Source organism: Ranitomeya variabilis, chromosome 7 (assembly GCF_051348905.1).
Source record: "Ranitomeya variabilis isolate aRanVar5 chromosome 7, aRanVar5.hap1, whole genome shotgun sequence".
In the NCBI taxonomy this organism is placed as follows: Eukaryota; Metazoa; Chordata; class Amphibia; order Anura; family Dendrobatidae; genus Ranitomeya; species Ranitomeya variabilis.
Window position 1 is genome coordinate 241,466,279 of NC_135238.1, and position 26,854 is coordinate 241,493,132.

At 52.1% G+C, this 26,854-nt stretch overlaps 1 protein-coding gene across 5 annotated transcripts in view; it reads left to right on the top strand.

Moving 5' to 3' along the window:
* The first annotated feature begins 1,038 nt into the window (after positions 1-1,038).
* KALRN (kalirin RhoGEF kinase) overlaps positions 1,039-26,854 on the top strand; it is a 396,845-nt gene continuing 371,029 nt past the window's right edge. For 4 of the 5 annotated variants that reach the window (XM_077273330.1, XM_077273322.1, XM_077273323.1 and 1 more), the window contains exon 1: positions 1,063-1,285. In XM_077273330.1, coding sequence (XP_077129445.1) covers positions 1,210-1,285 — 76 coding nt within the window. In that variant the 5' untranslated portion in view covers positions 1,063-1,209. Of the gene's footprint in view, positions 1,286-26,854 lie in introns of all 5 variants that reach the window. The other variant, XM_077273324.1, reaches the window with a different exon arrangement.

The window sequence follows — 26,854 nt, forward strand, 5'->3', positions numbered from 1 at the left end:
TGGCAGGAGGAGGGGGCATTCATGGTGATATGGGGGTATAATAGTGCAGGAGCCCCCAGGATGTGACAGTCACATGGTGGCAGGAGGAGGGGGCATTCCTGGTGATATAAGGGTATAATAGTGCAGGAGCCCCCCAGGATGTGACAGTCACATGGCGGCAAGAGGAAGGGGCATTCCTGGTGATATAGGGGTATAATAGTGCAGGAGCCCCCCAGGATGTGACAGTCACATGGTGGCAGGAGGAGGGGGCATTCCTGGTGATATAGGGGTATAATAGTGCAGGAGCCCCCCAGTATGTGACAGTCACATGGTGGCAGGAGGAGGGGGCATTCATGGTGATATGGGGGTATAATAGTGCAGGAGCCCCCAGGATGTGACAGTCACATGGTGGCAGGAGGAGGGGGCATTCCTGGTGATACAGGGGTATAATAGTGCAGGAGTCCCCAGGATGTGACAGTCACATGGTGGCAGGAGGAGGGGGCATTCCTGGTGATACAGGGGTATAATAGTGCAGGAGCCCCCCAGGATGTGACAGTCACATGGTGGCAGGAGGAGGGGGCATTCCTGGTGATACAGGGGTATAATAGTGCAGGAGCCCCCCAGGATGTGACAGTCACATGGTGGCAGGAGGAGGGGGCATTCCTGGTGATATAGGGGTATAATAGTGCAGGAGCCCCCCAGGATGTGACAGTCACACGGTGGCAGGAGGAGGGGGCATTCCTGGTGATACAGGGGTATAATAGTGCAGGAGCCCCCCAGGATGTGACAGTCACATGGTGGCAGGAGGAGGGGGCATTCCTGGTGATATAGGGGTATAATAGTGCAGGAGCCCCCCAGGATGTGACAGTCACATGGTGGCAGGAGGAGGGGGCATTCCTGGTGATATAGGGGTATAATAGTGCAGGAGCCCCCCAGGATGTGACAGTCACATGGTGGCAGGAGGAGGGGGCATTCCTGGTGATATAGGGGTATAATAGTGCAGGAGCCCCCCAGGATGTGACAGTCACATGGTGGCAGGAGGAGGGGGCGCAGGATGTGAACAATAGGAGGAGGAGGCGGCGCAGTCTGGGGCTGAGCTCGGTCCGGGCGGCATTATATTATTACAGCGGCTCAGTACATGGAGATGGAGCCGGGGAGCGCCGCTCAGTGACCGCACACACCGTGGAGCCCCCCGGAGGATCCACCTCCCCGGCCCCGGCGACTGCTGCCATGAACGCGGCGGAGGGCACGGAGGATGGCGGCGGCGGCGGAACTGATTCGGAGGTGGACTCGTTTTTCCGGACAGGTAGGAGCCGAGGTCCGGGCAGTGGACAAAGCTGTGAGGGCCCGGGGCCCTGGGGAACATGGAGGGAGGCCGGGGAACATGGAGGGAGGCCGGGGAACATGGAGGGAGGCCGGGGGCCATGGAGGGAGGCCGGGGGCCCTGGGGAACATGGAGGGAGGCCGGGGAACATGGAGGGAGGCCGGGGGCCCTGGGGAACATGGAGGGAGGCCGGGGAGCATGGAGGGAGGCCGGGGGCCCTGGGGAACATGGAGGGAGGCCGGGGGCCCTGTGTCCGAGAGAGGGCGCTGCACAGGCTGGATGAATGGGCGACACCCCCCGCCCAGACAGTGTCACTGCCCCCAACACCCAGTGTACCCCAGCCCCCACCATACAGTGTACCCCAGCCCCCACCATACAGTGTACCCCAGCCCCCACCATACAGTGTACCCCAGCCCCCACCATACAGTGTACCCCAGCCCCCACCATACAGTGTACCCCAGCCCCCACCATACAGTGTACCCCAGCCCCCACCATACAGTGTATCACAGCCCCCACACCCGGTGTATCCCGGCCCCCCGATACCCGGTGTATCACAGCCCCCACCATACAGTGTATCCCGGGCCCCCAACGATAGGTGCCCCCCCTTATACGAGGTATCGATGGGTCCCCCCACCCTTATACGAGGTATCGATGGGTCCCCCCACCCTTATACGAGGTATCGATGGGTCCCCCCCCTTTATACGAGGTATCGATGGGTCCCCCCACCCTTATACGAGGTATCGATGGGTCCCCCCACCCTTATACGAGGTATCGATGGGTCCCCCCACCCTTATACGAGGTATCGATGGGTCCCCCCACCCTTATACGAGGTATCGATGGGTCCCCCCACCCTTATACGAGGTATCGATGGGTTCCCCCCCCCCTTTATACGAGGTATCGATGGGTCCCCCCACCCTTATACGAGGTATCGATGGGTCCCCCCCCTTTATACGAGGTATCGATGGGCCCCCCCCTTATACGAGGTATCGATGGGCCCCCCCCTTATACGAGGTACTAATGAGCTCACATTCAGCTTCTCTATGACTCCTAACAGACATGATGGATCTATGTCCCATATGGATCTATGTCCCCATATGGTAAAATATTGCCGCTGTAGATGACATTGAATCTGTGTCCCCCATTTACCTATATTAATGTGCCCCCAATATGTATTCCCTTGTGTCTGTGGGGTCACTGGTCCTGTGTGGCAGTCGTGGTGTTTGGCCCAGGCAGCTGTGTTTAGTCTTAGGTGGATGGTGGTGTTTCATCCCTGGTGGTGTTTGGCCGGGGCGGCTGTGTTTCGTCCTCGGTGGTGTTTGGCCGGGGCGGCTGTGTTTCGTCCTTGGTGGTGTTTGATGGGGGGGCTGTGTTTCATCCCTGGTGGTGTTTGGCCGGGGCGGCTGTGTTTCGTCCTTGGTGGTGTTTGATGGGGGGGCTGTGTTTCATCCCTGGTGGTGTTTGGCCGGGACGGCTGTGTTTCGTCCTCGGTGGTGTTTGGCCGGGGCGGCTGTGTTTCGTCCTCGGTGCCATAGTGTGTCACTTGTCGGGATCCTGTGTGTAGACTTGATTTTGGGACCGTTACCTCTGGCACAAGTCGCCCACTGAGCGGCCACCCATAGTGAAAAGCAAGTCAAGGCCATAACTGCATGAACCCGACCTGCAAACAAAACGTGAGCGTGCATGGGTCCTGAATACTGGTGACGAGCGGCATCGGAGGGGCCAGTGTGGATGTGACACTGTCATCTCTGCATATGGGGGCAGCAGTGACACGTCACCCCTTTAGTAGATCTCCTGATATTTCTGGGGAGTCTGCGCCCCTCGCCCCCATGCTGCTCTCAGGTGGTGCACTCATACTGAGGCCTCGCTGCCACTAGTGTAGAAATCGGATGAGTTCAATCCAATTAAAAACAAAAAAACGTATTGTACTGGAGCCGGTGCTATTCACTGAGGCTGTGCGGATTTCACTCGGCTGTATTCGGCTGCGACTTCACTGAAATCTGACGGGTGTGAAAAAAAAATCGGATGTCGTGCGGGCCACCAGTGTGCGGGCCACCAGTGTGCGGGCCACCAGTGTGCGGGCCACCAGTGTGCGGGCCACCAGTGTGCGGGCCACCAGTGTGCGGGCCACCAGTGTGCGGGCCACCAGTGTGCGGGCCACCAGTGTGCGGGCCACCAGTGTAGGAACCACCAGTGTGCTGGCCACCAGTGTGCTGGCCACCAGTGTAGGAACCACCAGTGTGCTGGCCACCAGTGTAGGAACCACCAGTGTGCTGGCCACCAGTGTAGGAACCACCAGTGTAGGAACCACCAGTGTAGGAACCACCAGTGTAGGAACCACCAGTGTAGGAACCACCAGTGTGCTGGCCACCAGTGTAGGAACCACCAGTGTGCTGGCCACCAGTGTAGGAACCACCAGTGTGCTGGCCACCAGTGTAGGAACCACCAGTGTGCTGGCCACCAGTGTAGGAACCACCAGTGTGCTGGCCACCAGTGTAGGAACCACCAGTGTAGGAACCACCAGTGTGCTGGCCACCAGTGTAGGAACCACCAGTGTAGGAACCACCAGTGTAGGAACCACCAGTGTGCTGGCCACCAGTGTAGGAACCACCAGTGTGCTGGCCACCAGTGTAGGAACCACCAGTGTGCTGGCCACCAGTGTAGGAACCACCAGTGTGCTGGCCACCAGTGTAGGAACCACCAGTGTGCTGGCCACCAGTGTAGGAACCACCAGTGTGCTGGCCACCAGTGTAGGAACCACCAGTGTGCTGGCCACCAATAGTGAGTGCAGCTCTGGAGGTGACTGGAGGATAAAACATGGTGTAACACCAGAATAGTGACCGCAGCTCTGGAGGATAGGAGCCGATGTAACAGCAGGATAGTGAGCGCAGCTCTGGAGGCTAAGACATGATGTAACAGCAGAATAGTGAGCGCAGCTCTGGAGGATAAGGCCTCTTTCACACTAGCGTCGTGCACTGCACGTCGCAATGCGTCGTTTGTTGAAAAAACGCATCCTGCAAAAGTGCTTGCAGGATGCATTTTTTCACCATTGATTTGCATTAGCGTCGCATTGCGACGCTTTGCCACACGTCGCAACCGTCGTGCGACGGTTGCGCCGTGTTGTGGCGGACCGTCGGCTGCAAAAAACGTTACATGTAACGTTTTTTGTTGCCGACGAACCACCACTTCCGACAGCGCATGTGCGGCCGGAACTCCGGCCCCACCTCCCCGTACCTCACAATGGGGCAGCGGATGCGGGGAAAAACAGCATCCGCTGCCTCCGTTGTGCGGCGCATTCACTGCTAGCGTCGGTACGTCGGCCCGACGCACTGCGACGGGCCGAGTACGATGCCAGTGTGAAAGTAGCCTTAGACATGATGTAACAGCAGGATAGTGAGTGCAGCTCTGGAGGATAGGAGCCGATGTAACAGCAGAATAGTGAGCGCAGCTCTGGAGGATAAGACATGATGTAACAGCAGAATAGTGAGCGCAGCTCTGGAGGATAAGACATGATGTAACAGCAGAATAGTGAGCGCAGCTCTGGAGGATAAGACATGATGTAACAGCAGAATAGTGACCGCAGCTCTGGAGGTGACAGGAGGATAAAACATTGTGTAACAGCAGGATAGTGAGTGCAGCTCTGGTGGAGAGGAGCTGATGTAACAGCAGAATAGTGAGTGCAGCTCTGCATGTCTTCCCTTACTGGATTATGGTTCCATTCCTCTGCTGCTTGGTCGTGTGGCGGTGCCGTCCTATCGCTGTGATTATTGATGAACTGTGGCCATGGTCGCGGCGTTGGTCCCTATAAGATGGCGTCTGGCATTGGAGGCCTGATATAACCAGGTTGCATTTTATAAGTTTGCTGCAGATTTGATTATTTTGTGGCATCCTCTGAATGTGAGGCGTCCTGGGATGGTTTTATGCCGTTTGTCGCCAGTGCTTACTCGTGACGCCCTGTCAGTGGTGGCCTGTGATGTACGGGAGGCCACGGGCGCTGATGACGCCGGTGTGCAGACGTCGCCCGTCCTCCATCGTATAATAAGACGCTTTGTTACGGAGCAGATTTATCACATCTGTCTAATGGTAAAACTGCCTGTTGCCCGTAGCGCCCAATCACAGTGCAGCTTTCATGACACCAGAGCAGGTTAGGAGATGTAAGCTGAGCTCTGATTGGTTGCCATGGGTGACATATGTGATTAATGAGGCCTTGTTGGGATTTGATTCTGCTTGTTGTCAGTGACTGACTGAGAACATTTTCCTTTTAGAAGAGGCTGAAATCCTGTCCTGGCAGAATGTGCCCGTCCTCACAGCTGAGGGTTTGTTCAGGGCAACAATAATTATAGAGAAAAGGTGAGGAAGGAAAATCATGAGTATAAATTTATCTTAGGATTTACTACACTTGTACATTGTACCGAACCTTCAGCTGTAAGAGCAGGATCAGTGAGTTTTTAGCATCTCTATTTTAATAAGAGTATTTCCTCTCACAGAAAGCAAGCAGAGATCTTGAACCTGATGAGGACGTGATGCGCTGGCTGGTGACATGGTCGCAGAGATGCGGTGGGTGCTGTGAGCCCGCGGACTATAGATTGGTTTTGCAGTGGCTGCGTCCTCTCCGCCCGGCCGCTGATGAAGTGGAGGGTGAAGGGCAGCGAATGATCAATAGATGCGCTGATTGTGATCCATCTGCACGGAGCGGTGCTCCCACCACCAATTGAGGGGGTTCAATTGGCAGAAAGTATGTGTACGGGGTTAATTGCCACAACCGCCTCTAACAATGGCCGCCCTCCCAGCCTCCATGTATGTGAGGTGTATGACAGGGCTTATTCAATGGCCGCCCTCCCAGCCTCCATGTATGTGAGGTGTGTGACAGGGCTTATTCAATGGCCGCCCTCCCAGCCTCCATGTATGTGAGGTGTGTGACAGGGCTTATTCAATGGTCGCCCTCCCAGCCTCCATGTATGTGACGTGTGTGACAGGGCTTATTCAATGGCCGCCCTCCCAGCCTCCATGTATGTGACGTGTGTGACAGGGCTTATTCAATGGCCGCCCTCCTAGCCTCCATGTATGTTACAGGGCTCATTCAATGGCCGCCCTCCCAGCCTCCATGTATGTGAGGTGTGTGACAGGGCTTATTCAATGGCCTCCCTCCCAGCCTCCATATGTGACAGGGCTTATTCAATGGCCGCCCTCCCAGTCTCCATGTATGTGAGGTGTATGACAGGGCTCATTCAATGGCCGCCCTCCCAGCCTCCATGTATGCGACTTGTATGACAGGGCTTATTCAATGGCCGCCCTCCCAGCCTCCATGTATGTGACGTGTGTGACAGGGCTTATTCAATGGCCGCCCTCCCAGCCTCCATGTATGTGAGGTGTATGACAGGGCTCATTCAACGGCCGCCCTCCAAGCACGTTACAGGGCTCATTCAATGGCCGCCATCCCAGCCTCCATGTATGTGAGGTGTATGACAGGGCTTATTCAATGGCCGCCCTCCCAGCCTCCATGTATGTGACGTGTGTGACAGGGCTCATTCAATGGCCGCCCTCCCAGCCTCCATGTATGTGACGTGTGTGACAGGGCTCATTCAATGGCCGCCCTCCCAGCCTCCATGTATGTGACGTGTGTGACAGGGCTCATTCAATGGCCGCCCTCCCAGCCTCCATGTATGCGACTTGTATGACAAGGCTCATTCAATGGCCGCCCTCCCAGCCTCCATGTATGTGAGGTGTATGACAGGGCTCATTCAACGGCCGCCTTCCAAGCCTCCATGTATGCGACTTGTATGACAGGGCTCATTCAATGGCCGCCCTCCCAGCCTCCATGTATGTGAGGTGTATGACAGGGCTTATTCAATGGCCGCCCTCCCAGCCTCCATGTATGTGACGTGTGTGACAGGGCTTATTCAATGGCCGCCCTCCCAGCCTCCATGTATGTGAGGTGTATGACAGGGCTCATTCAACGGCCGCCCTCCAAGCCTCCATGTACGTTACAGGGCTCATTCAATGGCCGCCATCCCAGCCTCCATGTATGTGAGGTGTATGACAGGGCTTATTCAATGGCCGCCCTCCCAGCCTCCATGTATGCGACTTGTATGACAAGGCTCATTCAATGGCCGCCCTCCCAGCCTCCATGTATGTGACGTGTGTGACAGGGCTCATTCAATGGCCGCCCTCCAAGCCTCCCATGTATGTTACAGGGCTCATTCAATGGCCGCCCTCCCAGCCTCCATGTATGCGACTTGTATGACAGGGCTTATTCAATGGCCGCCCTCCCAGCCTCCATGTATGTGACGTGTGTGACAGGGCTTATTCAATGGCCGCCCTCCCAGCCTCCATGTATGTGAGGTGTATGACAGGGCTCATTCAACGGCCGCCCTCCAAGCCTCCATGTATGCGACTTGTATGACAGGGCTCATTCAATGGCCGCCCTCCCAGCCTCCATGTATGTGAGGTGTATGACAGGGCTTATTCAATGGCCGCCCTCCCAGCCTCCATGTATGCGACTTGTATGACAGGGCTCATTCAATGGTCGCCCTCCCAGCCTCCATGTATGTGACGTGTGTGACAGGGCTTATTCAATGGCCGCCCTCCCAGCCTCCATGTATGTGACGTCTGTGACAGGGCTTATTCAATGGCCGCCCTCCCAGCCTCCATGTGTGTGACAGGGCTCATTCAATGGCCGCCCTCCCAGCCTCCATGTATGTGAGGTGTATGACAGGGCTCATTCAATGGCCGCCCTCCCAGCCTCCATGTATGCGACTTGTATGACAAGGCTCATTCAATGGCCGCCCTCCCAGCCTCCATGTATGTGAGGTGTGTGACAGGGCTCATTCAATGGCCGCCCTCCCAGCCTCCATGTATGTGAGGTGTATGACAGGGCTCATTCAATGGCCGCCCTCCCAGCCTCCATGTATGCGACTTGTATGACAAGGCTCATTCAATGGCCGCCCTCCCAGCCTCCATATGTGACAGGGCTCATTCAATGGCCGCCCTCCAAGCCTCCATGTATGTGACGTGTGTGACAGGGCTCATTCAATGGCCGCCCTCCCAGCCTCCATGTATGTGAGGTGTATGACAGGGCTCATTCAATGGCCGCCCTCCCAGCCTCCATGTATGCGACTTGTATGACAAGGCTCATTCAATGGCCGCCCTCCCAGCCTCCATGTATGTGACGTGTGTGACAGGGCTCATTCAATGGCCGCCCTCCAAGCCTCCATGTATGTGAGGTGTGTGACAGGGCTTATTCAATGGCCGCCCTCCCAGCCTCCATGTATGCGACTTGTATGACAAGGCTCATTCAATGGCCGCCCTCCCAGCCTCCATATGTGACAGGGCTCATTCAATGGCCGCCCTCCAAGCCTCCATGTATGTGAGGTGTGTGACAGGGCTTATTCAATGGCCGCCCTCCCAGTCTCCATGTATGTGACGTGTGTGACAGGGCTCATTCAATGGCCGCCCTCCAAGCCTCCATGTATGTGAGGTGTGTGACAGGGCTTATTCAATGGCCGCCCTCCCAGCCTCCATGTATGCGACTTGTATGGCAGGGCTTATTCAATGGCCGCCCTCCCAGCCTCCATGTATGTGACAGGGCTCATTCAATGGCCGCCCTCCCAGTCTCCATGTATGTGAGGTGTATGACAGGGCTCATTCAATGGCCGCCCTCCCAGTCTCCATGTATGTGAGGTGAATGACAGGGCTTCTTCAATGGCCTCCCTCCCAGCCTCCATATGTGACAGGGCTCATTCAATGGCCGCCCTCCCAGCCTCCATGTATGTGAGGTGAATGACAGGGCTCATTCAATGGCCGCCCTCCCAGCCTCCATGTATGTGACAGGGCTCATTCAATGGCCGTCCTCCCAGCCTCCATGTATGTGACGTGTGTGACAGGGCTCATTCAATGGCCGCCCTCCCAGCCTCCATGTATGTGACGTGTGTGACAGGGCTCATTCAATGGCCGCCCTCCCAGCCTCCATGTATGTGACCTGTGTGACAGGGCTCATTCAATGGCCGCCCTCCCATCCTCCATGTATGTGACGTGTGTGACAGGGCTCATTCAATGGCCGCCCTCCCAGCCTCCATGTATGTGACGTGTGTGACAGGGCTCATTCAATGGCCGCCCTCCCAGCCTCCATGTATGTGACGTGTGTGACCGGGCTCATTCAATGACGGTATCCAATCAATAACTGCTCTCTTGGCTTCTATGTATGTGACACGTATAACAGCGCTGCAGACGATCAGTAACCGCCCTCCATGTATGTGACAGACATGACTGGGTGTATATGAGCGATGGTCGTTCTCTCGGCCTCCATGTATGTGACAGACATGACTGGGTGTATACGAGGGATGACCGTTCTGCCAGCCTCCATGTATGTGACAGACATGACTGGGTGTATACGAGGGATGGTCGTTCTCTTTGCCTCCATGTATGTGACGGACATGACTGGGTGTATACGAGTGATGACCGTTCTCCCGGCCTCCATGTATGTGGCGGACATGACTGGGTGTATACGAGTGATGACCGTTCTCCCTGCCTCCATGTATGTGACAGTCATGACTGGGTGTATACGAGGGATGGTCGTTCTCTCGGCCTCCATGTATGTGACGGACATGACTGGGTGTATACGAGTGATGACCGTTCTGCCAGCCTCCATGTATGTGACGGACATGACTGGGTGTATACGAGTGATGACCGTTCTCCCGGCCTCCATGTATGTGACAGACATGACTGGGTGAATACTAGTGATGGCCGTTCTCCCGGCCTCCATGTATGTGACAGTCATGACTGGGTGTATACGAGTGATGACCGTTCTCCCGGCCTCCATGTATGTGGCGGACATGACTGGGTGTATACGAGTGATGACCGTTCTCCCTGCCTCCATGTATGTGACGGACATGACTGGGTGTATACGAGTGATGACCGTTCTCCCTGCCTCCATGTATGTGACGGACATGACTGGGTGTATACGAGTGATGACCGTTCTGCCAGCCTCCATGTATGTGACGGACATGACTGGGTGTATACGAGTGATGACCGTTCTGCCAGCCTCCATGTATGTGACGGACATGACTGGGTGTATACGAGTGATGACCGTTCTGCCAGCCTCCATGTATGTGACGGACATGACTGGGTGTATACGAGTGATGGCCGTTCTCCCGGCCTCCATGTATGTGACAGACATGACTGGGTGAATACTAGTGATGGCCGTTCTCCCGGCCTCCATGGATGTGACACGTATGACAGGCTACGGACGATCATCGCTCGCTCTGCTTTTGCTTCTGCTGATGATCTGTGATTGGTTTCGGTAGTTGCCATGGTTACATGGTACGTTCTCGCTTCGTATGATGAACGCTGCGGCTCTGTCCACGTTCCAATGCTGATAACATAAGGAATATGGAGATGCTGGAGGGAGACGTGCAGTGAGTAGATGTGAGGGGGCATCTGGTGGGCCACCACCTCCCCGGGGGTTGTTCTGTGAACAAGTGGAGCGGCTCCGTCCTCCACATGTTGCAGAAATCTTCTGTAGCATAAATTTACATGGAAATCCTGCAGCTACGTGACCACCATAGCGTCACGGGTCTGTCATCGTCCTTCATTCGCGATCATCCATAGAACAGTCTGATGTCCGTTTTATCGTGGAGCGTTTTTTTTTTTTTTTACTCCTATGGTGGAATTATTGCTACAGTCGCTGAGAAGCACACGAATTCCGGTGATAATTGTCCTTATACTTCGGTCACAGAATTATTATTATAGCGCCATTTATTCCATGGTGTTTTACATGTGAAGAGGGGTGTACATAATAAAAGACTTGGACCATAATCCTGACCAGGAGAGAGCTCGGTCTACAAGAATCCCAAATACTCCATGTAAAAACCATCCTGCGACCTTCCTGTGGTGTCGATGGGAAACGCTTGTCTTCCATTCCTGGGGCCGCACTTTTCTTGACCTTGTGTGACCTTGGAGACGAGACTCGATTATTCACCTGCATCATACCGATCCTAATCCTGACAGGTCAGGTACAAACCACGTGCGGTGCACCAGACGCTTGTCTTGCCATGCTGCCTTAGTGTTGGTTCCTGTGCCCAGGAGCTTACGATCTAATCCCCATACCGACTACATACAGATCTACTCGGTCCAGACAAAACAAAGATCTGATAATGGATCCACAACTATAACGAACCCTCAGCTGTGAGAAGTACCCAGTCAGATCGAGCTACCACTCTTGGAAAGCAAATTACGATTTTATAATTTACTGCCCACAAGCAGAGTTGTTGGCCTTGGCGAAACGTCTCCATACAGAATGATCTACGTGCCCCCAGGACCCTATGAATCGTTGCGGGGGGGGGGGGGGGGCCTCGCGCTCTGCTCCTCGTAGACATGGTCACTTTTGTACTTTTTTGAAGTCTGTACTGGCGGGGTCTTCTGGGGGTCCATCTGTCCAGACCCTGCTCTGTGGTCTCTGGTAATTACAGGTCTGTGCTGCTCTCAGGGGGCCAGCCGAGCAGATGACAGATGCAGCAGAGCTGGGCTTTAGGAGGATATCCTGTTACCTTCTAACAAATGTTCAGGACCCTGCAGATGACGGGGAGACCCCCACACTGCAGGACTTTGTATGTCTGCGACAGAAATACCCGCGACAATCTGCCGGCATTACATCAGACTGCGGACCGTACAGCACACGGCCAAATGGTGGACGCAGAACACGGCAGCAGCTGCCGCCTGACAATGGGATTTACCAGATTAGTGCTCATCTGTTATTTGTGCGACACTAGACCCAGTGTATCATGACTCCCATCATCTCCGTGTCATAGCCAGCCGGACCGCTCCATCAGGTTGGGTTATAGTCTGTGAGATCTGACCAGATGCCCCTGCGCCCCATCAGTGAGCCTTGGATGACCATTACCCTGCTGCTGGTTCACCATTTGTTCCCGCCTGGTCAATTTCAGCCAGCATTAACCACTGTATGTGGGGGCACCCCACAAGAAGGCCGCTTTGTACCGGGGAGACGGACGTACACTGGGAGCACCCCACAATGCTCGCCATATACCAGGGACAACATAAACAGCCCCCAGATCGGGCGTATCCGGTAAATGCCGCTTGTTCGATAGAAGTGATTGCTGATTGATTGGGCTCCTCGCTCTGGTCGCCCTCGGAGGAGTCCTTACACCGCACCCCTTCGTTCTGTGTATGGTTTTTATTACAGTTTCTGAATTTGGCGCAATAAACATAATCTCCCACCACATGTAAGGAAGTTTCCTATTACACCCGCAGCACGTGGGCTTCATCTGGCCGTCACAGGCTCGTCTGTGGATCCGGCTGTTTTTTGAAATGGGGAGGGGAACCTGTGAACAGGTCCGTGGTGAGGACTCGCATGGAGGTGTGGATGCGGAGGTATATTGTGCCATCGAGAGGTACCTGCTGTGCCAATCACAGCTTTGTAATGTGCAGCCGGCACCTGTATCTTGATAGTGTGCCCGGACTGTGGAGCTCCGTGGCTGATAAAGCTCCATGTAACATTGAGCGGCTGATGCCTCCTAACCTGCAGACGTCTCTTCAGAGGACGCGGCTCCAGGCCTCTCACCCAGCTGTTATACCGCATGGTGGTGGAATAGCAAGAAAATGCTGGAAGAAACCCCTGAGGCTTGGATGCGAAGAGTTAATGTGTTCAATAGTGGCCAGGCAGGCACAACCCACTGGGAAGAGTATATTAATGTCCGTCGCTTAGAGGACTGAAGACCAAAGTGGAGGGGGATGAAGATGGAGGAAAAAAGAGGGAGGACTGGGCTGAAGCTGGAGGAAAAGGGATGGAGGAGAGGGATGAAGATGGAAGAAAAGGGGACGGAGAGGGGAATGAAGATGGAGGGAAAGGGATGATGGAGAGTGATGAAGATGGAAGTAAAGGATGGAGAGGGATGATGATGGAAGAAAAGGGGATGAGGGAGGGGAATGAAGATGGAGGAAAAGGGATGGAAGAGAGGGATGAAGATCAAAGCAAAGGGGATGGAGAGGGGAACGAAGATGGAGGAGAGGGATGAAGATGGAAGAAAAGGGGATGAAGGAGGGGAACGAAGATGGAGGAAAAGGGATGGAGGAGAGGGATGGAGATGGAAGAAAAGGGGATGAGGGAGGGGAACGAAGATGGAGGAAAAGGGATGGAGAAGAGGGATGAAGATCGAAGCAAAGGGGATGGAGAGGGGAACGAAGATGGAGGAAAAAGGATGGAGAGAGGGATGAAGATGGAAGAAAAGGGGATGAAGGAGGGGAACGAAAATGGAGGGAAAGGGATGGAGGAGAGGGATGAAGATGGAAGAAAAGGGGATGAGGGAGGGGAACGAAGATGGAGGAAAAGGGATGGAAGAGAGGGATGAAGATCGAAGGAAAGGGGATGGGGGAGGGGAACAAAGATGGAGGGGAGGGGAACAAAGATGGAGGAAAGCGGATGGGGAGGGGAACGAAGATAGAGGAAAAGGGATGGAGGAGAGGGATGTACATGGAAGGAAAGGGGTTGAGGGAGAGGGGCAAAGATGGAGGAGAGGGATGAAGATCGAAGGAAAGGGGATGGCTAAGAGGACGAAGATGGAAGGCAAGGGGATGAAGAGGGAAAATAAATGCAGGAAAAGGGATGGAGGGGAATGAAGGAGGAGGAGAAAGGATCGAGGAAAAGCGATGAAAGGGAATGGACTTGGAGGAAAAGGATTAGAAGAGGAGAATGAAGATGAAAATTGCAGAAAAGGGACGGAGGAAGGGACGAAGATGGAGGAAAAGGGGTGGGGACGAAGATGGAGGAAAAGGGGTGGGGACGAAGATGGAGGAAAAGGGGTGGGGACGAAGATGGAGGAAAAGGGGTGGGGACGAAGATGGAGGAAAAGGGGTGGCGGCGAAGATGGAGGAAAAGGGGTTGCGGGAGGGGGATGAAGATAGAGAAAAATGTCATGGGGCGGGGCTGGAGGCGAGAAGGGTCATTGGGGCGGGGCTGGAGGTGGGAAGGGTCAGAGTCCTGGTTCTTTGCACTCATCATTGCTTATTCATCTTCGGGGAGTACCATATGGGCTCTAGGTGTAGGAAGTGGGCTCCAGTTGTACGCTTTCCTTTTGGCAGGGTCCTATTGGTAACCGCTCACAGCGTGCCGGTGCCAGTTTACTCCCGGTTTACCTTGCTTTTCATGATGGTATCTATTTTGGGAATGTCTCGCTCATTAGCTGTGACCCTGGGGTGCAGGAGGAGATAATCGAGGCCGTGTATCTCGCTGCAGCTGTCATTGAGTCCATTGCTGACTGATTTCTTGGATGACAGCGTGCAGATGACGGTTGTGGGCGCAGTATGGCATGGCGCCATCTATGATGGACGTCGATGTATTTGTTCAGCTGCTTCTCAGTGGTACATGGAGAGGTGGCCATACTGATTGTCATCCAGCTTTCCTGGACTCTGATGGGTGGATGTGGCATTTTGTGGTTATTTTTCCTCGGTTCGCAGAGGGATCACTTTGTGCTTTCGTTGTTATAAATTGCCCTGAGCCACGGACATGGGCATAATGGCTGCTCCGTTCTCAGTGACTGGTTCCAGCCGCAAAACGCAAACTAGAGATGGCGGCCATTTAATGCGAGCGCTCAGCCGCGTAACGCAGCCCGCTCCCCTGCCGCTCGCTCACTACTCCTTAATTATATACAGGCCACAATTTCCCCCCATCTGCAGGGACATGATCCCCCAGTAGATGGAGCGGGGCTGCGTAGATCTGATTGCTACGACCCCCTGCCGGCAGGACAATGGCCGTGATCGTGGAGGGTCAGCTGCCACAATGGGGACACACGGACCTGGCAGATGGCTAATTGGATGTGATAAACCACCGCAGCCGTCACCAGGTGAAGTGCCCTGCAGGGAGCGCCATCCTCACGATTGTTGGACACGGAGGGTTACATGATGCCACTGATACACTGTAGCTAAACCTCAGCTTTTAGCAGGACCAGGGCTGTACAAGTATTGGCAGATGTCACCCAAGAAGGTTTCCATTCACTGTCAGCAAGCAGAGATATTGGAAATGGTGCATAGGACTGACCAACTTCTTACATGGGACTGGGCCTTTGCTTACTAACGACTGAACCTATATTTAAATCACACTTGGTATTTATTTACATAGGATTGTCCTGGGCCTTTTCTTGCATAGGACTGCCTGCTGTCCTTCTTATTTACATAGAACTGTTTCTTGCTTTCATCTGCTACTTCACATCTTCTGTCCGGCATCTCGCTGTTTGTAGAGTTAATTTCTGTCCTCATTTGCTTACGGCTGTAATTCCTGACTCCATGACAGCAGCGTCCATCACAGATTTCCTGTAGATATAATATATTGATCTAATGTGACAGCGGAGACAAGCGGTCAATAACACACGGGCGCCGGAGATCACTCGCATCTCATTATTCTGGAAGAATCAGGATCGTTAACTTCTACAGAAGGCGGAACATACAGACAGCAGACGAGGAACCCGGAGCCGAGTATACAGTATGGAGGTGTGAGGACTATGGCGGACGAGGAACCCGGAGCAGAGTATACAGTATGGAGGCGTGAGGACTATGGCGGAGGAGGAACCGGTGCAGAGTATACAGTATGGAGGTGTGAGGACTATAGGGGAGGAGGAACCGGAGCAGAGTATACAGTATGGAGGTGTGAGGACTATGGCGGAGGAGGAACCGGTGCAGCGTATACAGTATGGAGGTGTGAGGACTATGGCGGAGGAGGAACCGGAGCAGAGTATACAGTATGGAGGTGTGCGGACTATGGCGGAGGAGGAACCGGTGCAGAGTATACAGTATGGAGGTGTGAGGACTATAGGGGAGGAGGAATCGGAGCCGAGTATACAGTATGGAGGTGTGAGGACTATGGCGGAGGAGTACCCGGAGCAGAGTATACAGTATGGAGGTGTGAGGACTACGGCGGAGGAGGAACCAGAGCTGAGTATACAGTATGGAGGTGTGAGGACTATAGGGGAGGAGGAACCGGAGCCGAGTATACAATATGGAGGTGTGAGGACTACGGTGGAGGAAGAACCGGAGCAGAGTATACAGTATGGAGGTGTGAGGACTATGGCGGAGGAGGAACCGGTGCAGCGTATACAGTATGGAGGTGTGAGGACTATGGCGGAGGAGGAACCGGTGCAGAGTATACAGTATGGAGGTGTGAGGACTATGGCGGAGGAGGAACCAGTGCAGAGTATACAGTATGGAGGTGTGAGGACTATAGGGGAGGAGGAACCGGAGCCGAGTATACAATATGGAGGTGTGAGGACTACGGTGGAGGAAGAACCGGAGCAGAGTATACAGTATGGAGGTGTGAGGACTATGGTGGAGGAGGACCGGTGCAGAGTATACAGTATAGAGGTGTGAGGACTATGGCGGAGGAGGAATCGGAGCCGAGTATGCAGTATGGAGGTGTGAGGACTATGGCGGAGGAGGAACCGGAGCCGAGTATACAGTATGGAGGTGTGAGGACTATGGCGGAGGAGGAACCGGTGCAGAGTATACAGTATGGAGGTGTGAGGACTATGGCGGAGGAGTACCCGGAGCAGAGTATACAGTATGGAGGTGTGAGGACTACGGCGGAGGAGGAACCAGAGCTGAGTATACAGTATGGAGGTGTGAGGACTATGGTGGAGGAGGACCGGTGCAGAGTATACAGTATAGAGGTGTGAGGACTATGGCGGAGGAGGAATCGGAGCCGAGTATGCAGTATGGAGGTGTGAGGACTATGGTGGAGGAGGACCGGTGCAGAGTATACAGTATAGAGGTGTGAGGACTATGGCGGAGGAGGAATCGGAGCCGAGTATGCAGTATGGAGGTGTGAGGACTATGGCGGAGGAGGAACCGGTGCAGAGTATACAGTATGGAGGTGTGCGGACTATGGCGGAGGAGGAACCGGTGCAGAGTATACAGTATGGAGGTGTGAGGACTATGGCGGAGGAGTACCCGGAGCAGAGTATACAGTATGGAGGTGTGCGGACTATGGCGGAGGAGGAACCGGAGCCGAGTATGCAGTATGGAGGTGTGAGGACTATGGCGGAGGAGGAACCGGAGCAGAGTATACAGTATGGAGGTGTGCGGACTATGGCGGCCATATTAGATTTCCTACTGAGAAGCAATCCCCTATGTGGGAGCCGGAGGTGAAGCCTGCGGGCAGCACAGGGGCAGCAGCATGAGGGGTTACAACGCTTCCAGTTTCCGGCCGGCGTCGCTCTCGTCTGTGAGGGTCGCCTTCCAGTAAAAGATACTTAAATATTTAATGACCCCATAATGGGCTGTAAGTGTCCAGGTAATGGGGGTGGGGACGGACTCGTAAATCACAGTCCACTCAGAATTCTATAGTGGGGGGGCTGCGGTTATCACTTCCACAGATGAACAGCTGTGTATACAGGAAGTGATGCTGTTGTCCTCCGTTATCTGCCACATTCAAGACTTTTCTAGCGTTGGCTCGTGTAAAGCAGAACTCCGGATGTAACCACGGCGTCCCTGCAGGGTGCTGTGGAAGATTGGGGGTGAGACTGGCCTCTCGTGTCTCAGGCACCCTTTATTATAATTCTGTTGCCCCCCACACATCCCCGACAGTCGCTGATAATCAGTGTGCCATCCACTGTCCATTATTTAAGTGGAAGCATTCTGCTCATCCTGAGCCTGCTGTTACATGAATATCAAGTGAAGACTGACGCAGCCGAGAGATGCCTGATAAGAACTCATACTCATCACCGTGAGGAAAAAGTCAGATTTTGGTCCAGAAAAGTGGGACAAGTGTCAGGCGATTATCATGCGAGTGCAATCTAATTCTGAACACCTGCATCCGATTTACAAGCGATTGTGATCGGATTCCAAAGTGATTTTTAACATGAGGTTTCACCCCGAGCAATTCTCTATGTAATTCACAGTTTTCCAAGAGAGAGAAGATAGATGTAAATATGTGAGGGAGATAGTTCAGCGCCTTCTGGAGGTCGTTACTGTACATGTAATTGTTAGTAAATAAATTCATTTTGGAAACAAAAATCCAATAACCAGGAAGGAAAATGATCACAGATGAGCGGTGACCCATCGAGTAACAATGGTCAGAAGGTGACAGAATAGTGTTATCAGACTGCACGAGTCCGCAGAGGGGTGGGGGGCACATACGGTGTAATGTCTGGGCGTTATATCAGTACTGGAGCGTTATAAGAGGGGCTGATATCAGTCACATATGGTGTAATGTCTGGAGGTTATATCAGTACTGGAGCGTTATAAGAGGGGCTGATATCAGTCACATATGGTGTAATGTCTGGAGGTTATATCAGTACTGGAGTGTTATAAGAGGGGCTGATATCAGTCACATACGGTGTAATGTCTGGGCGTTATATCAGTACTGGAGCGTTATAACGGGCTGATATCAGTCACATACGGTGTAATGTCTGGAGATTATATCAGTACTGGAGCGTTATAAGAGGGGCTGATATCAGTCACATACGGTGTAATGTCCGGGCGTTATATCAGTACTGGAGCGTTATAAGAGGGGCTGATATCAGTCACATACGGTGTAATGTCTGGAGGTTATATCAGTACTGGAGCGTTATAAGAGGGGCTGATATCAGTCACATACGGTGTAATGTCTGGAGGTTATATCAGTACTGGAGTGTTATAACGGGCTGATATCAGTCACATACGGTGTAATGTCTGGGGGTTATATCAGTACTGGAGCGTTATAAGAGGGGCTGATATCAGTCACATACGGTGTAATGTCTGGGGGTTATATCAGTACTGGAGCGTTATAAGAGGGGCTGATATCAGTCACATATGGTGTAATGTCTGGAGGTTATATCAGTACTGGAGTGTTATAAGAGGGGCTGATATCAGTCACATACGGTGTAATGTCTGGAGGTTATATCAGTACTGGAGCGTTATAAGGGGCTGATATCAGTCACATACGGTGTAATGTCCGGGCGTTATATCAGTACTGGAGCGTTATAAGAGGGGCTGATATCAGTCACATACGGTGTAATGTCTGGAGGTTATATCAGTACTGGAGCGTTATAAGAGGGGCTGATATCAGTCACATACGGTGTAATGTCTGGGCGTTATATCAGTACTGGAGTGTTATAACGGGCTGATATCAGTCACATATGGTGTAATGTCTGGGGGTTATATCAGTACTGGAGCGTTATAAGAGGGGCTAATATCAGTCACATATGATGTAATGTCTGGGCGTTATATCAGTACTGGAGTGTTATAAGAGGGGCTGATATCAGTCACATATGGTGTAATGTCTGGAGGTTATATCAGTACTGGAGCGTTATAAGGGGCTGATATCAGTCACATATGGTGTAATGTCTGGGGGTTATATCAGTACTGGAGTGTTATAAGAGGGGCTGATATCAGTCACATATGGTGTAATGTCTGGAGGTTATATCAGTACTGGAGTGTTATAACGGGCTGATATCAGTCACATACGGTGTAATGTCTGGAGGTTATATCAGTACTGGAGCGTTATAAGGGGCTGATATCAGTCACATATGGTGTAATGTCCGGGCGTTATATCAGTACTGGAGCGTTATAAGAGGGGCTGATATCACATATGGTGTAATGTCTGGTCGTTATATATATATATATATAATTTTTCTCTCCTTTTTTCTGTGCAGAGGTCGGCTCTGGGCCTCCTTTTGGGCATGGTCCTCATCAGTGTCCTCGTTAGCAGTGTGGGTGCACAATGAGCCCGGATTCCTCTGTTATTAGGCGCTTGTCTGCACTGACCGATCAGCTACAGTTGTGTTATAGGCCGCGCTGCTCACTGTGATATGTACACAATTATATTATTAATATAATATTGTCATTGTTCTCGGCAGGGCGTACTGTGGATTGTTGGGTGATCAGCAGCTTATTTATAAGATTATCAAGAAATGTGTTCATGATAATCAGCCCCTATGGGTCTGTGCACACATTGCTGTTTTGTCGTGTTCTTTTCTCCTCTCAGTTGTCATAAAACCTGAAGATTTCCGAGTACCAGAAAGGAAGAGTATTCCTGAAGTCTCCTGCGCATTTTGCTTATGTTTTCCTTGCAGATTTTCAGCGTGTTTTAATCTACCGTTCTTTCAGCATTTTGCGCCAGATTTAGGCCATACTAATGGGGAAGACGCTTGTAGAAAGCACACATATTTCATGCTGCATCAGTATTTGCAGCAGAACATGCCTACAACACCGTCCCATAGAAGTCAATCGGTGATTTCACAGCTCAACTCCTCCTCCTCCCTGCACAGTGACCTCTGCACAGGTCGTAGAGCATGGCTGAAACTCTCTGCCATAGACTTCAATGAGGTTTTTCCAGACTGCTGGTTCTGCTATAGAGGAAATTACTACGTGCTGCCAACAGAAGCTCCAACAAGATGGCCGTTTTCTTAGTCATGGACAATAAATGAAATAAAAAAAATGTAAAATCAGAAAATAAAGACAAGTAAGTAGGACGTAGCAGTCTGTGTGCTGGGTGAGCCGTCCTGTGAGTCCGGCAGGTCCACACTGTGTCCTGGTCAGTGGCTGCACTTGGCTTGGGGCTCGTAGAGCGTTGACTTTGTGGATCTTGGCGTTGGTTGCAGTGTCTCGTCCCCGGGCTCCTGTGTGACTGTATGGCAAGAGCTGAATAAGAAATGATTTATTGGCGTATTTGAGTCATCGCATAATTTGGCAAGAGGTCGGGGTAATGCGGAGAGAAGCGATCGCCGCTCCCCGCGCTTTTCTGGGAGGCCGCAGCGAGCGCCGCTTATGTCATTCACTGAGAGCTTGTTCGGAATGTAAATCTGCAGTTGCCGAGAGACTGTGTTTCCGGCTCCTCAGCAGCAGATCTTGGCAAAGTGTCTGATCAGAGAACGTTCCAACACATGGCACAGCCCTGCGATCTGTGTGACGCCAAGCGGGCACATAATAATAATAATAATAATAATTTTTATTTATATAGCGCCAACATATTCCGCAGCGCTTCACAACTTATAGAGGGGACTTGTACAGACAATAGACATTACAGCATAACAGAAATCACAGTTCAAAACAGATACCAGGAGGAATGAGGGCCCTGCTGCTCGCAAGCTACAAACTATGAGGAAAAGGGGAGACACGAGAGGTGGATGGTAACAATTGCTTTAGTTATTTGGACCAGCCATAGTGTAAGGCTCGGGTGTTCATGTAAAGCTGCATGAACCAGTTATCAGCCTAAGTATGTAGCAGTACAGACACAGAGGCTATTAGCTGCATAAAGTGTATGAGAACACGATGCAAGGAACCTGATTATGTGTTTTTTTTTTTTTTTCTATTTTTAATAGGCCACACAGGGATAGTTAGGTTAATGCGTTGAGGCGGTAGGCCAGTCTGAACAAATGCGTTTTTAGGGCACGCTTAAAACTGTGGGGATTGGGGATTAATCGTATTAACCTAGGTAGTGCATTCCAAAGAATCGGCGCAGCACGTGTAAAGTCTTGGAGACGGGAGTGGGAGGTTCTGATTATTGAGGATGCTAACCTGAGGTCATTAGCAGAGCGGAGGGCACGGGTAGGGTGGTAGACTGAGACCAGAGAGGAGATATAGGGTGGTGCTGAGCCATGGAGTGCTTTGTGGATGAGGGTAGTAGTTTTGTACTGGATTCTGGAGTGGATGGGTAGCCAGTGTAATGACTGGCACAAGGTAGAGGCATCGGTGTAACGGTTGGTGAGGAATATGATCCTGGCAGCAGCATTCAGGACAGATTGGAGCGGGGACAGTTTGGTAAGAGGGAGGCCGATTAGTAGAGAATTACAATAGTCCAGACGGGAATGAATAAGAGAAACAGTAAGAGTTTTTGCAGAGTCGAAAGTAAGAAAAGGGCGAATTCTAGAAATGTTTTTGAGATGCAAATAAGAAGAGCGAGCCAGTGATCGGATGTGGGGGGTGAATGAGAGACATAGAGACTGAGCCTTCACCCGCCCGATCCTGAGTGACGGAGGGTGCTGGACAGGCGTCTGTAGCAATGTACCATCCTCAGTGACGGTGTAGCATCCTCTGTAGTCATTTAAGTCTCGGCGACACTATCATTCTCAGTGACTGTGTGACATCCTCAGTCACAGTGTAGCATTCTCAGTGACTGTGTGACATCCTCAGTCACAGTGTAGCATCCTCCGTCACAGTGTGGCATCCTCCGTCACAGTGTAGCATCCTCCGTCACAGTGTGGCATCCTCAGTCACAGTGTGACATCCTCAGTCACAGTGTAGCATTCTCAGTGACTGTGTGACATCCTCAGTCACAGTGTAGCATCCTCCGTCACAGTGTAGCATCCTCCGTCACAGTGTAGCATCCTCCGTCACAGTGTAGCATCCTCCGTCACAGTGTAGCATCCTCCGTCACAGTGTGGCATCCTCAGTCACAGTGTGGCATCCTCAGTCACAGTGTGGCATCCTCAGTCACAGTGTGGCATCCTCAGTCACAGTGTGGCATCCTCAGTCACAGTGTGGCATCCTCAGTCACAGTGTGGCATCCTCAGTCACAGTGTGGCATCCTCTGTAGTCATTTAAGTCTCGGTGACGCTGTATCATTCTTGTGACGCTGTATCATTCTCAATAGTCACTTAGCAGTCTCGATGACAGTGTAACATGCTGCGTAACACTGTAACATCCTCAGTGGTCATTTAATTCTCTGACAGTGTAACATTCTCAGTAGTCATTTCACAGTCTCGATGACAGTGTAACATGCTCAGTGAAGGTGTAACATGCTCAGTGAAGGTGTAACATGCTCAGTGAAGGTGTAACATGCTCGGTGACCATGTTCATACCTCTGTAGGAAGTTGGATGTTCTGAGCTGGGCCTGCTGAGGTGCATTATTTGCTTTTTCTGGATTTCTGGTCCTTCTCACAGCTGAGAGTTTCTCAGTGTATCGGTGCAGACAGTCCTCTGTGAGCTGTCTCTTATGCTGATGGTTTGTCACAGTGTATCAGTCTGGGCTGTTTAGCCCGATACCCTCCCTCCCCTTGCTCCTGCCGCTCACCTCGTGGTCCCACATTATTATATGAAGTGGCTCCTAATATTTTGCAGTGCCATCTGCAGAGCACATATCCTTGTCCCGCAGCACGTCACCCCAACATGGCACCAACGGAGAAGTAACGTCACAACTAAGTGCGATGATCACATGCACGGTTATTATCCTCAATATCTCTGCTTGCTGTAAGTGAATGTGAATAATCATTGTTTACATCCAGAGGCTAAAATTCCTCCTGCCCTGGTCCTGCTCATACAACTGAGGAGCTGCAGAGCCTGGTGCTTGTGTCTGGAGGTTGCAGTGTAGATGGTCATGTGACCGGAGGGCTTTCTCCCATCGGTAGAACTCCTGTTGCCTTGTACATTACTGAGTGCAGCCGCTGACTTCACTTATGTGCACTAGAAGCCTCTTGTCTTCATGGCTCTATAAATAACCGGCGCAGCGGAATCACATTAGACTGATAACATTTCCCCGTTCACATCAACGCGGCCACAGCCCAGCGCTGATTACATCCTGTGCGCCCACAACATGCATCCTGCACCGCCACCTGTCACATCGAATCACAGGGCTGCCAGTATAGTCGTCAGGGACAGGATGGAGAGTGGTGAGCTCCGTGCAGTGCACCCAGTGAGGTCACCGCTGATCCCTGGTGATGGATAGGAGGCATTCTCAGTGATGTCACCGCTGATCTCTGGTGATGGATAGGAGACATTCTCAGTGAGGTCACCGCTGATCTCTGGTGATGGATAGGAGACATTCTCAGTGATGTCACCGCTGATCTCTGGTGATGGATAGGAGGCATTCTCAGTGATGTCACCGCTGATCTCTGGTGATGGATAGGAGGCATTCTCAGTGATGTCACCGCTGATCTCTGGTGATGGATAGGAGACATTCTCAGTGATGTCACCGCTGATCTCTGGTGATGGATAGGAGGCATTCTCAGTGATGTCACCGCTGATCTCTGGTGATGGATAGGAGACATTCTCCGTGATGTCACCGCTGATCTCTGGTGATGGATAGGAGACATCCTCAGTGATGTCACCGCTGATCTCTGGTGATGGATAGGAGGTATTCTCAGTGATGTCACCTCTGATCTCTGGTGATGGGTAGGAGGCATTCTCAGTGATGTCACCGCTGATCTCTGGTGATGGATAGGAGGCATTCTCAGTGATGTCACCGCTGATCTCTGGTAATAGATAGGAGGGATTCTCAGTGATGTCTGTTGTGAATTCCGCTCTTGGGCTCCCTCCGGTGGTTGTAAGTAGCACTTTTGTGAATTCTGCTCTTGGGCTCCCTCCTGTGGTTTTGAGTGGTATAGCTGCTTCTTGGATTTAGCATCAGCATCTGCTTCCACTGATCGTCTTTCTGGCTCGGCTATTTTAGTCTGGCCTTATCCCTCAATCAATGCCAGTTGTCAATTGTAAAGATAAGTTCTTGCTTGTCCTTTTGCAGTCCACTTGTTGTGGACTTTATTGTTCAGCACATTCTATGTTTTTCTCATTTGTCCAGCTTATCAGTATGGATCTATTCAGCTACGCTGGAAGCTCTGGGCTGCAGATTTTGCCCTCCACACCTTTAGTCAGGTGTGGAGATTTTTGCATATCTCTGCGGTGGACTTTTTCTAGTTTTTATTACTGACCGCACAGTGTTCTTTCCTGTACTATCTATCTAGCTAGAAGTGGCCTCCTTTGCTAAATCTTGTTTCATACTACGTATGTCATTTCCTTCTCCTCTCACAGTCATTATTTGTGGGGGGCTGTCCTATCCTTTGGGGATTTTCTCTGAGGCAAGATAGCTTTCCTATTTCTACCTTTAGGGGTAGCTAGTTCTCCGGCTGTGACGAGGTGTCCAGGGAGTGACAGGAACATCCCACGGCTACTGCTAGTGTTGTGTTAAGATCAGGAACTGCGGTCTGTATAGTTACCACCTGCTCAGAGCTAGTCGCATGTCGCTCCTAAATTACCAGTCCATAACAGATGTCACCGCTGATCTCTGGTGATGGATATTCGGCTTTTCTTGCGGTGGTTGTGGGCAGCTTTTTCCGTGCGCTCACGTTATGGTGGGATGAGCAGGATGCCCTTGACTGAGCGCCGCCACCCTGATTTTTGCAGCTTCTTTCCGTATCTGGAAATTCTTGTGGTCTTTATAAATATTCACTGAGTGGCAGCTTTGGTTTTTTCCTTTTTTCTGACTTGGTTTGCCGGAGCAGTCACCTCGGAGTACAGGAGAGATACTGGGGTCCAGGTCCTCTTCGTCCGGTGCACCTGTGCTGGGCTGTGATGTGGTGCGTGGCCGGGGGTCACTTCTGCGCCATCTTTGTTTTATAGCTGTACATTGAGCCCTGTATAGTGGTAACATTGTTGCTGTGTCGATGGGGGTCTCCTCGTGTGTGGGGTCTTCTTTCTCTGCATGTTAATGAGCAGCTGCTCGGGGACAGTCAGGACCGCTCCGGTGCTGGTGATCGGACCCGCTTTGCGCCCTTTCACTGCAGTAACAAGCGCTGCTCTGTGCTCTCAATGGGCGACTGCAAAAGTCAAACAATTTACTGTTTTCTAACTTCATAGTTGTGTTTTTTTTCGATTTCAGTGAAGTATCGGCTCCTCCGGAGCAGACAGAACATCACCATTGTGCTGTTATTGAAATTAAAGGGACAGTACGTTGGAGCGATGGTCCTCTGTCCGCCATGTCCCTCTGCACTGTGTCGGATTCCTGTAGGGTCTGCTGATCCTCCATGGTTGACCTGTACGTTACCCCTGACGCTGCAGACACGGGAGATCTGTGAAATGTTCAGCCTGTGTCCGCTGCGCCTTGTGACAGGGATAGATTTGGCAGGATTTGCGCCATTTGCAGCCTGTGACACTACCACGTGCTCTGGGAGCGGTGATGTCGTTCCCCAGGAGCTTTTTTAGGTCTGGCCTGGATGGGCTGGCTCGGCCCTCGCAGCTCAGCTGCCTTCTGTGCACTTGGATCCAGGTGTCAGGTTATGGATTTCTCCTCGCATTTAACCACTTGTGGCTGGGGATGTTTTGCGCCGGACTCTGGAAATATTTCCTTGTATCTTTACATTGATATTTTGCCATCTTCTGGTGACCTTGTGTTCATTGAAGCCCCCCGGGGCACAAAGTGATGTGAGGCTTCAGCCCTTGAGCTCTGTGACGTGGCCTGTTCTCTAGCGCAGATTCACAGGAGTTCACGGAGGGCGAGCCAATCTGGAGTATGTGCTGCAGAATGAGCGAAGTCTGCCATGTTCTGTCTCCTCGCAACCATCTAGAGCAGTGGTCCCCAACCTTTCTGACCTTGAGAGCCAGCTCCTGCCCCCATTACCAGTGCAATGATAACCAATGCTTTCCCACAGAAATCACCACAAGGCAGAATACTGAGATAAGAGGTTCCCACAATCAACCTGTTCAGTGTTCTCCGTCAATCATTCCCACCACACTGTCCATCCAGCATCTCCTCTGACAGATGGCATCATTTGGTGCACCAGACATAAATTATCTCTGAACCATAAACCACTAAGACCGGTGTATGTGCATCCAGATCTGCGCTTCTGTGCGGGCCGCTCATGTAAG